The 22,336-nt window shown below is 46.0% G+C and overlaps 1 protein-coding gene across 1 annotated transcript; it reads left to right on the plus strand.

The window, feature by feature from the left end:
• Nucleotides 1-308: 308 nt before the first annotated feature.
• On the plus strand, nt 309-22,085 carry LOC122708515 (pulmonary surfactant-associated protein D-like). The gene is given in 10 exon segments (XM_043924750.1): nt 309-440; nt 3,550-3,674; nt 7,383-7,450; nt 17,419-17,535; nt 17,819-17,926; nt 18,249-18,356; nt 18,703-18,809; nt 19,388-19,487; nt 21,701-21,964; nt 21,967-22,085. Coding segments are annotated over 10 exon segments (1,248 nt in total).
• Nucleotides 22,086-22,336: the final 251 nt, after the last annotated feature.

Below are 22,336 nucleotides of genomic sequence, written 5' to 3' on the forward strand. Positions count from 1 at the left end.
CCATGACCTGTCCAGCTTGGTTGGTGTACTTGGCATGGCTTATAGTTTCATTGAGTTAGATGAGGTTGTGGTCCATATGATCAGTTTGGTTAGTTTTCTGTGACTATGGATTTCATTCTGTCTGCCCTCTGATGAATGAGTATAAGAAGCTTGTGCAAGCTTCTTGATGGGAGGGACTCACTGTGGGGAAAACAGTCTTGTTCTGGTGGGCAAGGCCATGATTAATAAGTCTTTAATCCAATTTGATGCTGTGGGTGGCTATGTTCCCTCCCTGTAGTTTGGCCTGAGGCCATTCTATGGTAGGGGTAATGGTGACTTCCTCCAAAAGAACTTATGCCAGCACACTGCTCCTCCCAGCACTGTTGGAGACAACTGCCCCTGACTTTGTGGAAGGCCACTGTCAACTCATGCCTCTGCCAGAAATTCCCAAACACTCACAGGCAAGTCTGGCTTAGTCTCTTATGGGGTCATTGCTCCCTTCTCCTGATTCTTGGTGTGCACAAGCTTTTGTTTGTGCCCTCCAAGAACCTGTTTCGCAGTCCTGTAGAAGTTCCCTCATCAAATTCTACTGATCATCAGAGTCAGATTCCCTGGGGATACTCAGTCCCTCTGCCAGATCCCCAAGATAGGAAGTCTGTTGTAGGGCCTAGAACTTTGGCAACAGTGTGAGAACTTGCTTGGTATAAATGTTCTCCAGTTGAAAAGAAATTATAAGTAAGTTTCATGATAGGGGTGTTAATTACCACTACAATAGAAGTCATACTGCGTGCGTGCTAAGTCGCTTCAGTTGTGTCTGACTCTTTGCGACGCCGTGGTCAGTAGCCTGCCAGGCTCCTCTACCCATGGGATTCTCCAGGCAAGAATACTGGAGTGGGTTGCCATTTCTTTCTCCAAGAAGTCATATTACAATATGTAAGCACATCAAGTTAATATGTTGCACATCTTGGGCTTCCCTGGTGACTCAGATGGGGTTCGATCCCTGGGTTGGGAAAACCCCCTGGAGGAGGGCATGGCAACCTACACCAGTATTCTAGCCTGGAGAATCCACATGGACAGAGGGCCTGGCGGGTTATAGTCCATGGAGTTGCAAAGAGTCACTCATGACTGAGCAACTAAGTACAGCACAATATGCTGTACATCTTAAATATCTACAATCCTGTATGTCAAGTATATTTCTATTAAAAAAAAAAAAAAGAAATGTTTGCATTCCAGAAACTAGAGTCCAAGTATGCTTGAATTTCTTTCATTATCTCTCAGGATCAAGGTAAAGAGACAATCTGGGCTAGCAATTCTGACCCAATATGTTATATCAGTTATTCTGCTAAACATTTTTTGCATGTTATATCATACAATGTGAAGGGTTAAATAAAAATAAATTTGTATGTATCTTCTATCAATGGAGGAGAGCTTGGTTTTGTGCATTCATGATGGGGAAGGGACCTGTACTGGATATTCATCTCACAGTAGAGAATGAAGTCACATGAGGACATTGTAGAGAATGTAAGCAACAGGGTCAATTTGATAGTGGGATGTTTTCCTTGATGATTGCTGTCAACACTAGAGAATAACAAGCAATATATGCTATGGGGAATCTGGATAATATAATACCCATGCTCCTAGTTTTGAGACCAGAAGTCCTTTTTTGTACTACTGTTTCAGATCGCTTTGATACAGGACAGCTTATGGACTGCTAGAATAGTTTTTGAATGGGATATTCAGTATAAAAAATGGAAAAATATTTAATGCATCTATGATCAAAGAGCCAGCTCTAAAGAAAAAGATTAAACTACCAACAAATAAATTAAAGCAACTTATCAAAGATCAGGTTTTACAAATGTTATAGTTCCCAATAAGCTATGGGGAAGCTTCCCTGGTGGTCCAGTGGTTAAGACTCCACACTTGCAATGCAACAGATACTGGTTCCATTCTTGGTGAGGAGCTAGGATCCTGCCATACCTTGTTCCACGACCAAAAACAAAAGAAGCAAACCAATAACCTATAGGTTACAGGGACTTCAAACTGAGGATACACTGGGGAGAAGACTTTTTCTTCTTTTTGGCGCACCACATGCCTTATGGGATCTCAGTTCCCTGACCAGGAATTGAACCCAGGCCATGGCTGTGAAACCCAGAAATCCTAACCACTGGGATACCAGTGAACTCCCCCAAAGAGGTTTTTCTTTTGCTTCCCTTCAGGGTGTCAGACACAGCATTGACTCAAATCCTTGTAGTTAATGTTCATCCCTTGGGAACTCATGTGGCCATAGGGGGCAGAGTGGTACAGGCTCATTTGAATGGATGGTCAAGGAGGAAAGTGCATAAAATAATGAGAGATTAGGCTGGTTGGGCATGTGGTTTATTCTTTTATTTCATATCTCCAAGGTATACCTGTGCTGAAGACCACCTCTTTGGTGAGTTCTGAAACAGAACTCTGATTATGAAACGCAGGTAATGAGGTAATATGGCCACCAGGATCTTTGGCTTGAGAAGCCTAGGAGTCCATACAGACCCTGCCCCAAATCCACCCTCTCTTACCCCTTGGGATAACCTAATCATCTCTGGTCTTTGACCTTCTCCTTCGTTGGGGTTGAGCCAAAATTATACCTGGTAGAGAACTGATGTTTTCGAAAAGGTAGGAAGATAGTGGTTTGGGGTATATAGGAGTCTCTGGAAGAGTCATTTGTATCCAAAAAACTATGATCCTGCTTCAACTGGCTTGCAAGACCCTATGTTCTTCTGCATGAAGGGAAAGGAAATTCATCCTCATCAGAAGGCCACCTTTCCTGATACAGCCTGAAAGAAAAGTTCTGATTCTAGACTCAGGTGCTTTTCATCTGGACTTGGGGGCTGCTTATGTCTGAATATCTGTCCATAAGAGATGAGCTTTTAGTTAAACCAAGTGGCACATGCACTGAAGGTATTAATGACTAAACCAGGAAAGGCATCTGAGCCAGAGGAGGTGACTTTTCATTTGGATCTCAGCTCTTAGCAGACAGGGGGAAAGTTTCAAGGAATACCTATATTCCTGAGGACTTGAGTACTTTGGGTAGTGAAGGGGAGGCAGATCACTATTTTCCCTAAGACTCAGAAAAATGGGAGATAATAGGATGTCAGTTTTAAGGAAACTAATGGGCATGAAAAGTAAAAGGATACAAGGTGCCCTCCCATTCTTGCCGACCAATGGAGAAGCCACGCCTAGCCTGGTGTGGAGAGTTGTTCTGAATTTGCACCTAGTTTTCAAGGACCAGAAGGAAGGTATAAATTGAACCCCCAAGATTTGGCCTCAGAGACATTGCCCTGTGCCTGACAGGCCAGGGGGGAAGCAGAGCTGGAATCTTACTTCTTTTGATGTTCATTCTCCTTTTTCCTACCTGTGTCATGGTTTTGGAATCAAAGAGCTCAGCACCCAGAACAGAGCAGAAGTGGGTCTCTGAATGCTCTGGCTGAAGGCCCTAATGCCAGACCTTCCCTGACAGTTCCCAGAGACCAAAACCAAAGGAACCTGCCTACTGCTGTTGGGCTGGACCTCACAGGCCTTCATGCCTTGTAGATGCCCTGCCTTAAGTCTGAAGAAAAAGTGAAAGACAGCAACAAAGACATCAACGGTTACTGGACAGGGCATCTCATATGTTGGAAACAGAATGTCCTAGAGCAATTTGCCACTGTTTACAGCAGGTAGGAAATGGCAGCAATTTTTGACATTGGGGGAGAAGTGTCAAAGTGTCAGTCTACCATTTTTAGGGGATCTGATGTCAGTTGGCTTATCTGTTACCATGGCAACTTGCAGCTAGGGCAGTAGCAGGCATGTAGGTGCTTAATTACTAATTAAGCCCTATATTTAAGAGGACTGGATAGTCCTGTGAGTGGAGCAAGGACTGGTCAAGCAGGGAGTTGTAGAAAGAGCTAGAGAACAACCATCGTGAATGGGCTGACCATACAGTCCATCCTTACACAACCTGCATACCCTTTAGTATCATGGTCCACCCCTCTTCCACAGTATTTCTGGCCTCCAGTATATAAGGGTACACCACAATCAGATACCACAAATGCAACACAGACAACCACAGCTAGTGAATACTGATATTCTAAAAGGTAGGCAACCTTTCAGTTCAGTACAGTTCAGTCACTCAGTCGTATCCGACTGTTTGTGACCCCATGAATCGCAGCACACCAGGCCTCCCTGTCCATCACCAACTCCCAGAGTTTACTCAAACTCATGTCCATCGAATCGGTGATCCCATCCAGCCATCTCATCCTCTGTCATCCCCTTCTCCTCCTGCCCCCAATCCCTCCCAGTATCAGGGTCTTTTCCAATGAGTCAACTCTTCGCATGAGGTGGCCGAAGTATTGGAGTTTCAGCTACAGCATCAGTCCTTCCAATGAACATCCAGGACTGATCTCCTTTAGGATGGCCTGGTTGTATCTCCTTGCAGTCCAAGGGACTCTCAAGAGTCTTCTCCAACACCATAGTTCAAAAGCATCAATATTTTGGCACTCAGCTTTCTTTGGAGACAGGCATTTTATCAGGTCAATTTTTCATGGAATTCCTGAGGACAACAACAGCATATCACTCTAGACACAGGCATCAGACCCATGTTGCCCTGTCTGCAAACAGTGCCCGTAGTTGCCCTGTCTGCAAACAGGCTCCCTCTGCTTAGACTAAACATGAAATGTAAGATGTCTAAGAGGCTCAATGCAGGGAATATCATGACCATTAAGCAAAATACAAGTAGTAACATCATTCTGACATAATAACACCCCTGACTATGATTGTTGTTCTGGACCGCATTACCATTAAGCCTGTCCAACCTCAGTCCACAAAGCCAGGTCAAACACTGGAGAGGGTGTGTAACAGACCACAGGGTTAATATAATGGTGCCTTTCTCTAGTAGGAGGCCTAGACTAATTTCTTTGTCATTCTAGGTGGGCCCAGATGAAACTTGCGAGTCCCTTTCTAGTCCTAATCCCTGTAGGGCTGCAAATCCAAAGTACTAGGGACTTTCCTGCCAGTCCTAAAGCCATTTACAATATGTTCCCCTGGGGGTAGATCCTGTGACAAGGGCAAAGGTGAATTATTCTCCTGACCAGTAGTTGGCAATGATCTTGGGTGGTCAACAGTTGAGCTGCAATGATGTCAACTAGTTTGCCTCTTGGTTAACTCGGCAAAAGCCAGGGATGATTGCTCCTGGAATATTTAGTTACAAATTCATGTGACTCAAGTTAGCCTCCTGGTCCACAGGTTGAGAGAGTGGGTTTCCTGTTTCAGTTGTTAAGTAGTGAACTCATCCTTCTATTAGCCCAGCAGCAGCAGGGCTGTAGGGTAGGTGGAACACCAGTCTGTGGCACTTTTATTGGCCCATTCCTAAACTTCATAGCTGCTCAAGAGGGGTTTTTTGCATTGTTGAACAATTTAGATAGGCCTGCTGTTGTATCAGCTTCCACCTGTTGTAAAGCACTGTAGATCTGCCAAGCAGCTCCCAGCTCTTTCCTAGTGTCTTAGCAGTAATGCTGAGATGAGGAGAAAGAAAAGTGGGCACAGCAGGTGCTGGCTCTTGGACTCGGAAGAGGCATTCTGCTTTTGCAAGAGTTGTCGGTCATTGTGCATCTTGCTGGTCTTCTCTAGACCTTGGATTCCTGGACATCCGTGAAACACACACGTTGACGATGCCACTTTACTCACAGGGCTGCAGTGAGGTCCTGATGAGAGCTTGGGCTGAGGGTGCTGTAATGTGTGTTTCATGACATGAACATCAGTGGCAGGTGCCCAGAACCCAGGTGGGGGTAAAATCGACTGAGTCAACAGGGCAAAAAATCACCTCTCTTTTCTCTAGATACTGGAACTAGAACTTCAGGTTACAGGGCAGGTGTAAAGAGCCAATGGTGGCCCAGGAACTCGAATTTGCCTGGACCTTCTGATCCCTAGAGAGAGCAACTGTGAGTGTCTCTATCATTGCCTCTCAATTTATTTTCCAGTGTCCAGTGAATATCTCCCTGCCTATGTGGCTGTTTTATCCTACTGGTGTTGAGGAAGACAGGGTCTGTGTAGATGTTCCAGTCTAGGAGGGTTAATGCTAGCAGTGGGAGAAAATGGGGTAATAAAGGATGCTCTTCACTCTGTTCCCTTTATTTGGTGGAAGATGTGTTTCCTGAACTGGGGGATGGGGGGAGGCGGGGGAGGTGAGTTGGATGTGACATCCACCAGATCTCTGATCCTATTGTCTGGAAGTCCCTGTGGAAAATGTAATTCATCATCCTTTTGGAAGGAAGCACTTCTCTGGCCTAGAGACCTCTTCTACCCCACTACCTCAGCCTGCCTGGTGACCCTCTAATTCCCTGCACAGATCCATCAGGCTTTCTTAGAGCCTCTACAAAGCCTATGAGCCCTTTCCATGGTCAAAACTTTACGTTTCTACCCGAGAGAAGAAAAAAAACAAAAAAACCCAGATAGGAGTGACCTATGTCCTATACCCACCGCTGATTTCACTTAGCTCTTGAGTCCCTGTCTGATGGTAACCGGAAGCTCTACTGGACAGCTCTTTCCTTCCCTGAAACCAGCCTTCTGCTAACTTCACCTGTCTATCATGTCCCTTCCTCCATTAGGCCCCTGTCCCATCTCCACACAGGATGTCTGGACAGGACTCTAGGTATGCCAGGGACTTTCCCCATAGAGCCCAGGAATGACAAATCCTGGTAAACAGAGTCATACACCCATCCTGTGCTCAGGACAGCCATCACCAAGCATTCAGGACCAGGGCTTCTTTCAGACAGCACTGCAGACCCCAGCACTAGTCTGTCCAGAACAGCAAGTGAGAGGAAGCCAGTCTGCATTGTCAGACCTAAGCCATCCACCTTACTGGTACAGAAAAGGGAGGAGGACCACGGAGGGAAGGATCCCTCCCAAGGGCACTCAGGGAGTCCCTCCAGATGTGACAGATGGCCTCAGAGAGGAATTCTACTTCTTGGTCACATTATACCTGGCAGGAATGACAAGCCCAAAAGGGGATGACACAGAGCATCTCAGAGTAGATTCATGCTGCTGGCAGACCAGGTCAGAGGTCTAGCTGGTCTGCTCATGTCCTTCCTGGCCAGGCTTAATCCCATTTTCCCTTAACTGCTTTTGGAGCCCTGCTGCTCTTTTCCCCAGAGGATGGGAGAAGAGATGGGAGAAGGGCTTCTCCTGACCTCAAGGAGCTGGCCAGCCCTAATCCACATTCTCAGATTGAGCGCACCCCCTCTTTCTGTTCATCTGTCTAGGATATTCTTCTCCTCCTTCTCTCCATGCTGCTCCTGCTCACACAGTCCCAGAGTTCCCAGGGCAAAGAAATGGATATACATTCTGAGTACTGACTGATCCCTGCACCAAGGCTATGTGTCTCCTGCCAGTGGTAGCCTTCATTGTTGTGATGGACATGATGGGAGAAGAGGCCCCCAGGGGGAGAAGGGAGATCCAGGTAGAGCTGGGAACATGGGCTTGTCCTGGTCAGAAGGGGTGGGCACTGGAATTGTAACAAACCCAGAAACTCTGAATCTTTTGCTGTGGAAGCCTTATAGATGCTCTTCTTCCTAAATGGGTGGTTTTCACCCAGGTTTTGAGCCCACCTAAAACACGGCTTTATTGGTTGGCAAAGACTGGCTGCCCTGAGCCTCCAGCTCCATCACCAGCTGTCCTGATTTCGCCCCTAGAATCTTCTGATTCCAACCATCCAACAAATGCTCAAATAGTGAGTAAAAGACTGGAAGTTGGACTCCTGTACTCCAGAACTTAACTGCTGTCCATTTGGATTAACTGCTGCTTCTGCAGGTTGTTAAAGATTTTTAATATTTAATTAAGCTCTCAGACTGAAATTGAAGAAAGCAGGGAAAACCACTAGACCATTCAGGTATGACCTAAATCAAATCCCTTACAATTATACAGTGGAAGTGACAAATAGAGTCAAGGGATTAGATCTGATAGACAGAGTGCCTGAAGAACTATGAATGGATGTTCGTGACCTTGTATAGGAGGCAGTGATCAAGACCATCTCCAAGGAAAAGAAAGGCAAAATGCTTGTCTGAGGAGGCCTTACAAAGAGCTGAGAAAAGTAGAGAAGCGAAAGGCAAAGGAGAAAAGGAAAGATATACCCATTTGAATGCAGAGTTCCAAAGAATAGCAGGGAGAGATAAGAAAGCCATCCTCAGTGATCAGTGCAAAGAAATAGAGGAAAACAGTATGGGAAAGAGTAGAGATTTCGTCAAGAAAATTAGAGATACCAAGGGAATATTTCACACAAAGATGGGCATGATAAACAACAGAAATGGTATGAACCTAACAGAAGCAAAAGGTATTAAGAAGAGGTGGAAAGAATACCCAGAAGAACTATACAAAAAGATCTTCACGACCCAGATAATCATGATGGTGTGATCACTCAGCTAGAGCCAGACATCCTGGAATGCAAAGTCAAGTGGGCCTTAGGAAGCATCACTATGAACAAAGCTAATGGATGTGATGGAATTCCAGTTGAGCTATTTCAAATCCTAAAAGATGATGCTGTGAGAGTGCTGCACTCAATGTGCCAGCAAATTTGGAAAACTCAGCAGTGGCCACAGGACTGGAAAAGGACAGTTTTCATTCTAATCCCAAAGAAAGGCAATGCCAAAGAATGTTTAAACTATCACATAATTGCACTCATCTCAAATGCTAGCAATGTAATGCTAAAAATTCTCTAAGCCAGGCTTCAACAGTACGTGAACTGTGAACTTCCAGATGTCCAAGCTGGATTTAGAAAAGGCAGAGGAACCAGAGATCAAATTGCCAACATCTATTGGATTATCGAAAAAGCACAAATTCCAGAAAAGCATCTACTTGAGCTTTACTGACTATGACAAAGCGTTTGACTGTGTGGATCACAACAAACTGTGAAAAATTCTTAAAAAGATGGAATACCAGACCACCTCACTTGCCTCCTGAGAAATCTATATGCAGGTCAAGAAGCAACAGTTAGAACCAGACATAGAACGACAGTCTGGTTTCAAATCAGGAAAAGTGTACATCAAGGCTGTATATTGACACCCTCCTTATTTAACTTATATGCAGAGTATGTCATGTGAAATGGCAGGCTGGATGAAGCACAAGCAGGAAACAAGATTGCCGGGAGAAATATCAACAACCTCAGATATGCCACAACCTCAGATATACCCCCCTAATGGCAGAAAGTGTAGAGGAACTAAAGAGCCCCTTGATGAAAGTGAAAGAGGAGAGTGAAAAAGTTGGCTTAAAGCTCAATATTCAGAAAACTAAGACCATGGCATCTGGTCCCATCACTTCATGGCAAATAGATGGGGAAACAATGGAAACAGTGAGAGAATTTATTTTTCTGGGTTCCAAAATCACTGCAGGTGGTGACCACAGCCATGAAATTAAAAGACTCTTGCCCCTTGGAAGAAAAGCTCTTACAAATCTAGACAGCATATTAAAAAGCAGAGACATTACTTTGCCAACAAAGGTCTGTCTAGCCAAGGCTATGGTTTTTCCAGTGGTCATGTATGGATGTGAGAGTTGGACTGTGAAGGAAGCTGAGCACCAAAGAATCGATGCTTTTGAACTGTGGTGTTGGAGAAGACTCTTGAGAGTCCCTTAGACAGCAAGGAGATCCAACCAGTCCATCCTAAAGGAAATCAGTCCTGAATATTCATTGGAAGGGCAATGCTGAAGCTGAAACTCCAATACTTTGGCCACCTGATGTGAAGAACTGGCTCATTTGAAAAGACACTAATGTGGGAAAGATTGAAGGCCAGAGGAGAAGGGGATGACAGAGGGTGAAATAGCTGGATGGCATCACTGACTCGATGGCCATGAGTTTGAGTAAGCTCCGGGAGTTCGTGATGTATAGGGAAGACTGGCGTGTTGCAGTTCATGGAGTTGCAACGAGTTGGACATGACTGAGCAACTGAACTGAACTGAACTGAACTCCACGATGAGTAAGAAAGGATGAGGCACTGTGGCCCCATACTCAACCCTGAATAAAAGGATTTTCCCTCAATACATTACAGAGAGAAAGAAAGGGACCTTATATTTCATAGTCCAGTCCTGTGCTTAGGAGTTCACTTGAGTAGTTTGTATAATCCCACTGAAAGTCTAACAAGTGATGCATTAATCTCATTTGATCAGGAAGAAAATTGTGATACAATGATGCTATGTGAAACCCAACCTAGAAGGTGCAAAGGACACAGGTTTCTTTTTCAGACACATCTGAGCATGTCTGATAGCTCTTTCTCCACAGCAGAGGCACCTAGGGCAAACTATTCAGTGTCTCTTAGTCTGTTTGCTCATCTATGGATGGACCACAGAGTGATAAGTAATTGAGCCAAGCCTTCACCTTTTTTTTTTTTTTTTTTGGAGAGGCTTCAGGGTAAAGTTACGTCCTCTTGCTGTACCAATTAGGTGTATTTTCCTGAGCGTTCCTAAAATACAGCTTATGAAGGGAAGTGTCTGAGAAACACTGACCCACAGGAGAAGATCTAGATGTTACTGGCGAGAAGTGAGAATTCAATAAACCAACGAGTACGAGGGGAACACCATGGCACTGAACCAGGGTGTGGAGGGATCAACTGAGGTCTTTATCTTTTTTGGTTTGCATTTTAGCTGTAGAGGAAAGAAGCAAATAGCATTTAAGCTGCAAAGAATACACAGTATCCCCAGGCTTTGTAGGATAAGAGACAAGTATCTCTCCTTTGCAGACAGAAATCGTTCCCAGCATTAATGAACAGAGCCTTGATAAGGATGCCTAGAACTTAATTCAACAGTGGGGTGCTATTCAAGGTACCAGTTCCCTCTAGCTCCCAAAGGGTCCTGAATCGAATCCTAGGGCAGGGGGTGGGGTGGAGACGTTTCCTACAGTGGCCCCTCAGCTGCATGGATGCACCCCAGACCTCCCTTTCTTATTCCAAGCCTGGCCCTGGGTTGGTGCTTGGAGAGAGAACAGTGCAGAGTTGGACCAAGGACCAGGCTCCACACTGGCTCCCCAGATCCAGGAACTGCTGTCTTCCCACTTCGACGGGTCTGGGAATTTCCTGGAGATCCAAGCATCCTCGGATGCTGACCAGTAGGGCTGGGTGGGGCCAGAGTCTTCACTGGGGACAACCTCCCCCACAGATTCTGACACACATGTTCCCAAGAACCTGATGTAAAGGACAAGATGGGCCTGAGAGGAGAGACCCTTGAGCAGAGGTAGAGGGTGTGGCTGGGTCACTTGGGGATGCCCCAGACATGTTGTGGAGGGCCAATAACATCTGGACCCTGCTTGGGGAGCTGTATTTCCAGGGATAATTCCTTCCTTACCCAGTGCCTCTGAGATTGCTGCCCAGGAGGATTCAGTGACACAGTCCCTCCTGGGGTGCACATCTCCCATGGGAGTGAAACTCACGTCCCACAGCATCTCCCTACCTCGACCCCTGCTGATCTCTCTGAGCTCATTTCCTTCTCCTCCTCCCACACTTCCTGGGAACTGACCACACTGGCTCCTTGTTGGTCCCTAAACATGCTCAATCCTCCTGCCTCCCCATTGTCCTGTCCTTGCTCTGTCCATACACATGCCCACGGCTCACTCCTCACCCCTTTCAGAGCTTCACTCATAGACTCCCTCTCTGGCCATCCTATTTAGAAAGCACCCCCGCCAGTTCTCTAGGCTTCAACTTACCTCTGTAGCACTTATTCTGATCTGATGAATTACCATCTGTTGTATATTTTAATTTTTCTTATCTATTTCTATGTAGCCGAGTTTAAGCTCTGTGAGGAAACGATGTGGTTTTTGTCTGTTTTTTTCAGTAGTATAATCCCAGCATTTAGGACAGCACCTTGTACCTAGTAGAAGCTCAGTGAATACTTGTTGGAATAAAAGAATGTAAACGGCCAGGAGATGAGGCATCTTAGTACAGTTAAGCCTGGCCAAATTGCTGGTCCATAAAGCTTCACTTCAGGTGCCTGTAAGGTACAGGGCTAGGACTTCAGGGGATGTGAGAAGGCAAAAATGAGGGCTTGGGAGGCATGGTGATTGCTGCTTAGAAGGACGTTCCTTCCTCCACTTCCACCCATGGCCTCCACGGCTTGTGCACAAGGATGGGCAACCTCTGATGCTCCCTTCCAAGGAGTGACTTGATTCCCAGGTACTTGCTGCCATGCAACCACGGGGGAGCCTAGGGATCTCTGCCTGAGCACAGTGCACTATGGTGTCTGGGATGCAGGGCTCAACCTCTGGGCTTCCGTACCTTACCTTGTGAAGATTGTAACTAAGAGCAGGACACAATGCCCAGCACAGAGGCCCTCAGCCACACATCAAATGCACCAGTCTCCCACCACCTATACGTTCTTGGCCCAAGCAGGCCAGACCCTCTTACTCTGGGAAAATGGTTTCCAAATCTGAATTGTCACCTCTCCTCTCTAAGTCTCTCTAAATCCTCTTCCACTTTAAAGCCCATTATATCTTTGGCTCATTTTTTGATTGGGTCATTTATTTTTCTGGAATTGAGCTGCAGGAGTTGCTTGTATATTTTTGAGCTTAATCCTTTGTCAGTTTCTTCATTTGCTACTATTTTCTCCCATTCTGAAGGCTGTCTTTTCACCTTGCTTATAGTTTCCTTTGTTATGCAAAAGCTTTTAAGTTTCATTAGGTCCCATTTGTTTATTTTTGCTTTTATTTCCAATATTCTGGGAGGTGGGTCATAGAGGATCCTGCTGTGATTTATGTTGGAGAATATTTTGCCTAAGTTCTCCTCTAGGAGTTTTATAGTTTCTGGTCTTACATTTAGATCTTTAATCCATTTTTGGTTTATTTTTGTGTATGGTGTTAGAGAGTGTTCTAGTTTCATTCTTTTACAAGTGGTTGACCAGTTTTCCCAGCACCACTTGTTAAAGAGGTTGTCTTTTTTCCATTGTATATTCTTGCCTCCTTTGTCAAAGATAAGGTGTCCATAAGTATGTGGATTTGTCTGTGGACTTTCTATTTTGTTCCATTGATCTATATTTCTGTCTTTGCGCCAGTACCATACTGTCTTGATGACTATGGCTTTGTAGTACAGTCTGAAGTTAGGCAGGTTGATTCCTCCAGTTCCATTCTTCTTTCTCAAGATTGCTTTGGCTATTCAAGGTTTTCTTTATTTCCATACAAATTGTGAAATTATTTGTTGTAGTTCTGTGAAGAATACAGTTGGTAGCTTGATCGGGATTGCATTGAATCTATAGATTGCTTTGGTAGTATACTCATTTTCACAATATTGATTCTTCCAATCCATGAACATGGTATATACAAACACATGAAAAGATGCTCAACATCACTCATTATCAGAGAAATGCAAATCAAAACCTCAATGAAGTACCATTACACGCCAGTCAGATTGGCTGCTACCCAAAAGTCTACAAGCAATAATTGCTGGAGAGGGTGTGGAGAATAGGGAACCCTCATACTGTTGGTGGGAATGCAAACTAGTACAGCCGCTATGGAGAACAGTATGGAGATTTCTTAAAAAACTGGAAATAGAACTGCCATATGACCCAGCAATCCCACTCCTGGGCATACACACCAAGGAAACCATATCTGAAAGAGACACGTGCACCCCAATGTTCATCACAGCACTGTTTATAATAGCCAGGACATGGAAGCAACCTAGATGCCCATCAGCAGACGAATGGATAAGGAAGCTGTGGTACATATACACAATGAATATCACTCGGCCATTAAAAATAATACATTTGAATCAGTTCTAATGAGATGGATAAAACTGGAGCCCATTATACAGAGTCAAGTAAGCCAGAAAGATAAACACCAATACAGTATACTAATGCATATATATGGAATTTAGAAAGATGGTAATGATAACCTTATATGCAAGACAGAAAGAGTGACACAGATGTACAGAAGACTTTTAGACTCTATTGGAGAAGGCGAGGGTGGGATAATCTGAGAGAACAGCATAGAAACATGTATATTATCAAGTGTGAAACAGATCGCCAGTCCACGTTGGATGCATGAGACAAGTGTTCAGGGCTAGTGCACTGGGATGACCCAGAGGGATGGGATGGGGAGGGAGGTGGAGGGGTGTTCAGGATGGGGAACACAAGTAAATCCATGGCTGATTCAAGTCAATGTATGGCAAAAACCACTACAATATTGTAAAGTAATTAGCCTCCAACTAATAAAAATAAATGGAAAAAAATAATAAAGCCCATTATACAGAGTGAAGTAAGCCAGAAAGATAAACACCAATACAGAATACTAACACATATATATGGAATTTAGAAAGATGGTAATGATAACACTATATGCAAGACAGAAAAAGAGACACAGATGTATAGAACAGACTTTTGGTTCTATGGGAGAAGGTGAGGGTGAGATGATCTGATAGAATAACATCGAAACATATATATTATCAAGTGTGAAACAGGTCACCAGTCCAGGTTGGATGCATGAGAAAGGTGCTCAGGGCTGGTGCACTGGGATGACCCAGAGGGATGTAATGGGGAGGGAGGTGGGAGGGGCGTTCAGGATGGGGAACACATGTAAATCCATGGCTGATTCATGTCAATGTATGGCAAAAACAACTTCAATAATGTAAAGTAATTAGCCTCCAACTAATAAAAATAAATGGGGGAAAAAGAAATAAAGTCCTGTTTGCCCCAAATGTGTGTTCTCAGATTGAGGATGCTCTGATGGGATGAGGGACATCTCATGAACTGTTTCCTCACTCATTACCTGTGCATCGCAGTTTAAAACTTGGTGACAGATTCCTTGCAGACTAGGACCTGGTGCTAACATTTACATCCTGCTCAGTGCTAGGCAGAAAGCTATGTTCCACAGATAGTTTCTCAGTGAACAGAGAAATGAAATAATGAGGAAATGAACAAATAAGTGAATGCACAAGTTAGCAGCACCTGACAGATTTCTTCTGTTGTCTTTTTGCACGTGAATGCTTTACTCACAACAGCCAAAAAATGGAAACAACCCAAGTGTCTTTCAACATTTATCCATGGTGAATGATAAACAAAATGTTTTGTGTTCACACTATAGAACATTGCTCAACCATACAAAGGAATGAAGTACTGGGATGAGTCCCAAGAAGGTCACTCCGTGTTTAAAAAGCCAGACACAAAATGTCATTTTTTGTGTGTATTTATATAAAATATTCAGAGTAGATCATTGAGACAGGAAGCAGAACTGTGGAAGCCAGGGCCTGGGAGGAGGCAGGGACAGAGTGATGAACAGGTGTGAGGTTTCCTTTGGGGTTGACGACATATTTTTGAGTTAAATAGAGGTGGTAGTAGCACAATGTTCTGAATGAGCAAAATGACACTGATTTGTATACTTTGAAAAAGCTGATTTTAGGGAATTCCATGGTGGCCCAGTGGATGGGACTGAGCATTCTCACCGAGAGGCCCTGGGTTCAATCTCTGGTCAGGGAAAGAAGATTCTGCATGCCTTCTGGCACAGCCAAAAAAATTTAAAACTTAATTTTCTATTTTGTGAATTTCATCTCAATGGATCAAGAATAACCAAATTCCCAGAATAGAGTGTAAAATTCTTAAAGAGGGGTAAATCTCATATAATTTCAGACTTAGGCAGCCTTTTGTGAAGTAACATGTCTTTTTAAAAATGTTTGGTCACTTTTCCAACATAAAAATAATATATGGTCACCAAAGATAAAAGGAAGAAAATCAAGATGACCTGAATTGTGCCACGTAGAAAGAACAACAGTGAGTACTTTTGTATATGCTGTTCTTATAGTTTTTCCAATACATATTACATGTGCACATGCATAATACATCCACAGGAGTGGATATATTTACAAAGAGAATCATATTGAATAGGTGTTTATAGCATACTTTTATCACTTAATGGTACATTATTATTTCTATTTTCTGTACTTTCAAGATCATGTTACATAGCTGTTCCTCTTCCTTTTATTAAAATATAAATGACCTAAAATATATTAGTATACAACATAATGATTTTATATTTGTATATATTGTAAAGTGATTGCACAATAAGACATGTCAAAAAGCACCAACACACATAGTTACAATTTGTGTGTGTGTGAGATGAGGACTTTTAAAATCTACTCCCTAAGCAACTTTTAAGCATGTAATCCAGTATTATTAACTATAGTAACCTTGCTGTACATTGCATTCCTCGGACTCATTTATTTTATACCAGGAAGTTGGTGCCTTTTGATTACATTTATTCATTCTGCTCACTTCCCAACCCCCCCTCTAGCAACCATCAATCTCTTCTCTGCATCTATGTGTGTGTTGCTTTTGTTCATTTGTTTTTTAGATTCCAAATATAAGATCCTATGATACCTGTTATTTTTCTGTCTGACTTATTCCACTTATAACCATTTATAAGCCCTCAGGGTTTTGTCCATGTTGCTGCAGATTGCAAGATTTCATTATTTTTATGGCTGAATAATGTTCCACTGTATATACAAACTGCATTTTCTCCATCCATTCATCGATCCACAGATTCTTAGACTCTAGGCTGCCTCCATGTCTTGGCTCCTGTAAACGATGCTGCAATGAACTTGGGATTACAATATCTTTTTGAATTAGTGTTTTAATGTTCTTTGCTTAAATACTCAGAGGTGGAATTGCTGGATAGTATAGTAGACCTATTTTTAATTTTTGAGCAACTTCATACTGTTCTCCATGGTGGTTGTATCAATTTACATTCCCACTGGGCTCAGTCACTCAGCCATATCTACTTCTTGCTACAACATGGACTATATAGCCCATCAGGGCACCTCTGTTCATGGGATTCTCCAAGCAAGAATGCTGGAGTGGGTAGCCATCCCCTTCTCCAGGGGATCTTCCAAACCCAGGGACTAAACTTGGGTCTCATGTATTACAGGCAAATTCTTTACCTTCTGAGCCAACAGGGAAGCCTACATTCCCACTAACAGTGCACAAAGATTCCCTTTTCTCCACATTCTCCAACACTCTTATTTGCTATCTTTCTCATCATAGCCATTCTAAAGTTATGCAATGACAGCTCATTGTGCTTCTGATTTATATTCCTCTGGTGATTAGTGTCAGGTGTCATTTCTGACATAAACCTTGGTTCTCAGAAGGTGGAGGCCAGGGAGTCCATGGTCAAGGCTAAAAGATGACAGACTTAACTGCCATAAATACTGTGGCCTTGGGGCGGGGGCAGATGCATTGTATGCAGTCAGGTGGGTCTTGTTTTGGATCTGCCTCCAACTCTGTAAGCCTGTTTCTTCACCTGTAAAATGGGGATGTGCACATGCATTTCCTGAATCACCAATGGACCAGTCAGGTGGAGGGGAGTGTCTACACCCTACAGAACCCTGAAAGAGTGCCAGGGCCCTGAATCTGTGGGCAGCTGGCTCCTCCAGGGCCGGGGTCAGCTTTATGTCCATCTCTTCTACGTCACAGGTTCACCAGGACCAGCAGGACGAGCAGGAATGCCTGGACCAGCTGGCCCCATTGGGCCAAAAGGGGACAATGGCTCTGCTGGAGAACCTGGACCAAAGGGAGACACTGGACCACCTGGTGAGCAGCTTGGCGTGAAATGCAGGTATCTGCAGGTGGTGTGCTGCTGCTAGGACATGGCAGAAGGCGAGCACAGATTCCACCCCAGGAAGAGGAAGAAGGTCATTCTCAAGGTGGCATGGGGTTATTTCAGGGAAGGCTGGAGCTCCTGGGGAGGGTGGAGTGGGGGCAACATCTTTAGGAAGAGGCTGCCGGTCTGAGTTCTATTACAGCCCCATTTTCTTATGCACTCCCACTTCCAAGGAGATTCAGTGTCACTAACCAGGCTGGTCCTTTTCGCCAGGGCCTCCAGGCATGCCTGGTCCAGCTGGGATAGAGGGTCCTTCAGGGAGGCAGGGGAGCATGGGATCTCCAGGCACACCAGGCCCCAAAGTAAATACTGGGCCCAAAGGTAGGAGGGTGGTATGTGGTGGGTGAGGGAGGGAGACGGGTGGGGTGACATGGGCAGCCCTGGTGGGGACCAAGGTACGTGTACAGTGCCTGGAAAAGCCTGGATCCTCCGTGCCTGGTAGCCCTGGCCTGGGCCTCACCCTCAACTTTCCCACACTGGCTGAATTTCCTTAATACTGTTCCTGGAAGAGACCAGGTGGTCAGAAGCAGTCTCCCAGGTCGCTCTCTCACCTGGAGCTGTCGGTGACAAGCTACACTGCTGAGGAAATGGTACCTGCTGAGCGCACTCTCAGCCGTGTTTCTCCAATATGTTCCTTCCTCAGGAGGAGTGGGTGCCCCAGGCATTCAGGGCTCCCCAGGCCCCGCAGGTCTCAAAGGAGAGAGAGGTGCCCCTGGTGAGCTGGGAACCCCTAGAAGTGCTGGCACAGAAGGTGAGCACTGGTCATGGGCTGGGCTCACATTCCTTGTGCCCACCACCACCAGCCACCAGGTCAGAGCTGGCATTCCAGGACGAGAGCCAGTGTTGGGCTCTGGGAACTGTCTGTCTCTCGGGAGAGGATGGTGCATGTAGCATAGACTGTCTGTATCCAGGGAAGGCTGGTTGTTGGGTTATTCGACAGTGTATGAAGAGGATGTAAGGAGAGCTTCCAGGCACAGAGGGATATTTGTATGTAGGAGGGTGTACTGCTGAGGGATATGACAGTCCATGTATTGGGGGAGGTAAAAATGCTGGAAAATGTGCCCAGAACACGTGCAATGATTCTTTTCTGGTCCCAGGGCCTGCTGGAGCCATCAGTCCACAGAGACCTTCAAGTGCTATGGGCCCACCAGGACTAAAGGGGGACAGAGGTGATCTTGGAGAAAAAGGAGCAAAGGGAGAGACTGCAGTCCTAGGTAAGGAAGCCCTGGAGACCCCCACTAGGGTGTGCGGTAGGGAGTAGACCTTCTTCAGCTCAGTCCCTCTTCTCAGGCATCCCCCTTAGTTACAGGTGGGAGTGGAAGCAGGAAAGAATAACAGATGAAAGTGAAGCGGACCCTGGTCTTAGCCTCTATGACTCACTGCAGAATAACCTCAGCAGTTTTTCCTTCTGATCTTTGGGACAAGCAAAGCTCCCTTCCCAATTCATCAGATAACCTTGAACTTCAAATAATCATGCCGCCCACCCCCCAGACACACACACACACTCAAAAGGAAGTCATATCAGATTCCTAGAGTTTGGAATTAAAATGTCATCCGGTACAGTGTCAGTGAGGTACAGGGATCTGACGAGGGAACACTATTCACAAGAGAACCACAGGAAATCCCGTGGGCAGCAGAGGCCGGCTATGTCAGCAGAGGTGGGCCTCCTATGGTTCTCTCCCAATTCCTTCCCCACCCCCAATATGCGTTGCACCTGGACACCCTCCCCTGAGGCCTGAGCTCTGAGTGACCCCAGGCTATACTGGACCCATCTTCACTCAGCCTCTCTCTTCTGCAAACATCAGTGCTCTCAGGCATCAGTTTGTGATCTTAGAGGGACAGCTACAACGCCTCCAGAATGTCTCCTTTCAGTGTGAGAAAGGTGAGTTCTAGACCTGACCCTGAGCCAGGCCCTGATCGTGGGCCTCAGACTGGGTCTGGGGTTGGCTTGGAGTTTGCGGGGCTGGGTCTAAATTGGACTTGCTGGGACCATGACTGGGACTGGACCTGGCCCTGGGGCAGGAGTGGGGCTAAGGACAGGGCTGGGAGAGAACCGTGCCCCACATGCTCTGGGAGCTCAAGCAGATGCACGAGACAAGGAGGAGGATGCGGTCCATGTCACCAGTTCAGCAGACCTTCACCCCAGCCTACTCTAGGCAGGTTCCTGTGACTGAGAAGGGGACACCCAACCCAGGATGCACTTCTTCCCTCTGTGGGGCCAGGTATGCAAATGCCCAGAGAAGCAGCCACACAGCCCAGGACAGCAGAGAATCCAGATCTTGTCCTAAGAGTGGGGGTGGGATGCTTCATGTGGGGTTCAAGGCTGCTGGGGTCCTGACCTTGGTGTGTGGCCACCAAGTATCTCACCCTAAAGATGACCTTAAGTCTGGCAGGAGCAGACTGCCTCCAATATTTGGCCAGGGCTGGACTGTTCCTGTATCTCCTTGGGTATTTAAAGCAGAGATTCTTCCCTAAGCCTGGATTCTAAGCTGGCAGAGGCCTCCTGGAGCACACACCTGAGTGCCCTGTGCCCTGGGACTGTATACCAACTCTCCCTCCCCCTTCTCTGCTCTCCCTGATGACAGTTTTGATGCACATCACTTATCAAACCTTGTTGATCCAAAAAAGGAAGAGTTTTCTGAAGGAGCAGAGCATAAAGGGGCCTGATTGGGTGAGACAAAGGGTTGGCCCCTAAGGACTCAAGTCAACTAAGTACTGAAGTAGCAGGATGAGAATTTCCAGCAGTTTGTCTTCCTCCTTGCACAAGCATATCTGTACACCTATTTACTCCTTCATATGCAGACTGAAACAAACAAAGGAGATCTTAGGCATATGTGTGGGCCACACATGTGTACCTAAACACCGTAACTCAGTTGACAGCATCTACATACGTGAATACACATGCACACATATGCACACACATCATGATGGACCTTGAGTTGACCATGTACCTTCAGATGGACACACAGATATATTCACGCATGCACATGCACACCTACCCAGATGCGTGGGATATAACCAATTATGGCACTTGAGCTTGCACTGACCTTGTCCAGGGCTGTCTGGGTGCCATCCTGACTCCATGGAAAATCTGGTCTCTGACTGCTTGTTGAAGCTACTCAGAGGGAAAGGTCAGTGGGTCAGGCTGCAACCTGAGTTCCAAACCAGTCCCGTGAGCCCTCTTAGGATAGCTGAAGATTTCCATGCACAACTCTGGAAGTCAGAGGGGTATGGATGGGATGGAATAAAAAGAGATACATAACATGTCACATAGGGGATACTGTTATGTAGTGTATCTCTACCTTAGAAATAGGGATGGAGACTCTGAAAAGGGAAGTGATTTTCCCTTGTCACCTGGACTGTCATTGCCAAGGTGAAGCTGAACACATGACTTTCTGAGGCCCAGACAGGGCTCTCTCCAAAGCTGATCCCACCCTGCCCTCCCACCCCCACATAGAGCTCTCCGATGCCGTCATCCCCTGCTCAGTGAGTGGTCCAGGGAGGCTGACTGGCTGTAGCATCACCTGCAAGCATACAGAAGCCAACACTGGACTGCCCCAGTGCCGAGATCAGCACTTGGCTGCTCTCTCTGTCCTCCCTTTCTCCTCACGCCTTCACACAGCACAGAAGCGCTAAGACAACTCCACACGCCCGGTCATCATGCACGGGTGAGAGTGAGCTGCCTGCTTGGTGTTTTCCACTCTCAGGAGCTGCCCTGGACTATATGGTGTCATTTCCCTGCCAAAGCCCTAAGTATTTACACGCTAATTAAAAACCCGGTTCTGGCATACAACAGTGGGAAAAAGAGAAAGTGCACATGGGAGCTTTGGTGTCACATCCAGCAAGGTCTGATCCTCATCTACATTTGACATGGGCAACTTTGGGCCTCTGAAGTAAGCACCTGAGTTCTGGGGCCTCACCTGTACCTGGAGACCACAGCACCACTCACAGGGCACATCATGGAGCCAGGACTGCTCTGAACCAAGTGCCTCACTTTCTTCCTATCTAGTACCTGGATTGGAGGCTGCAGACTCCAGTTGAAGCACAAGGTCTAGGTGCTGCCACATCCCCAACCTGACTCTCCTCTTCCCCTAGCAGTGCTCTTCCCTGAGGGCCGGAGTGTCAGGGAGAAGATCTTCAAGACAGCAGGCTCTGAAAAAACGTTTCAGGATGCCCAGCAGATCTGCACACAGGCCAGGGGACAGTTGCCCTCCCCACATTCTGCAGATGAGAACGAGGCCCTGACTCAGCTGGCCACAGCCCAGAACAAGGTTGCTTTCCTGAGCATGACCGACACCAGGAAGGAGCATACTTTCATCTACCTCATGGGGGATCCCCTGGTCTATTCTACCTGGGCCCCCATGAGCCCAACAACAGGGTCACTGACAAAGGCCCGGAGAGCTGCATAGAGATCTATTGGGATGGCAACTGGAGCAACAGAGCCTGTGCTGAGATGCGCCTCATGATGTGTGAGTCCTGAGCCCCCCAGGGAGGAACGGGGCAATGCCAGGGCTGTGTGCTGCCAGAATTCCAATAAAAAGGTGATCCTTGACTTCATGACTTCTCCACTGAGCCATGAGGTAAGGCCAGAAGGCAGGCCTTCTCTGGAACTCCTCCATCAGAATAAAGTTCGAAACTGGCTTCACACCTGGAAGGCTTGTAACAACAAAAATGGGCAGGGGGCAGCCTGCTGACTTAGGGGCAAGGGCTAAAAGGAGATCTCCAAGATGC

The sequence above is a fragment of the Cervus elaphus genome, chromosome 15 (assembly GCF_910594005.1).
Source record: "Cervus elaphus chromosome 15, mCerEla1.1, whole genome shotgun sequence".
Lineage (NCBI taxonomy): Eukaryota > Metazoa > Chordata > Mammalia > Artiodactyla > Cervidae > Cervus > Cervus elaphus.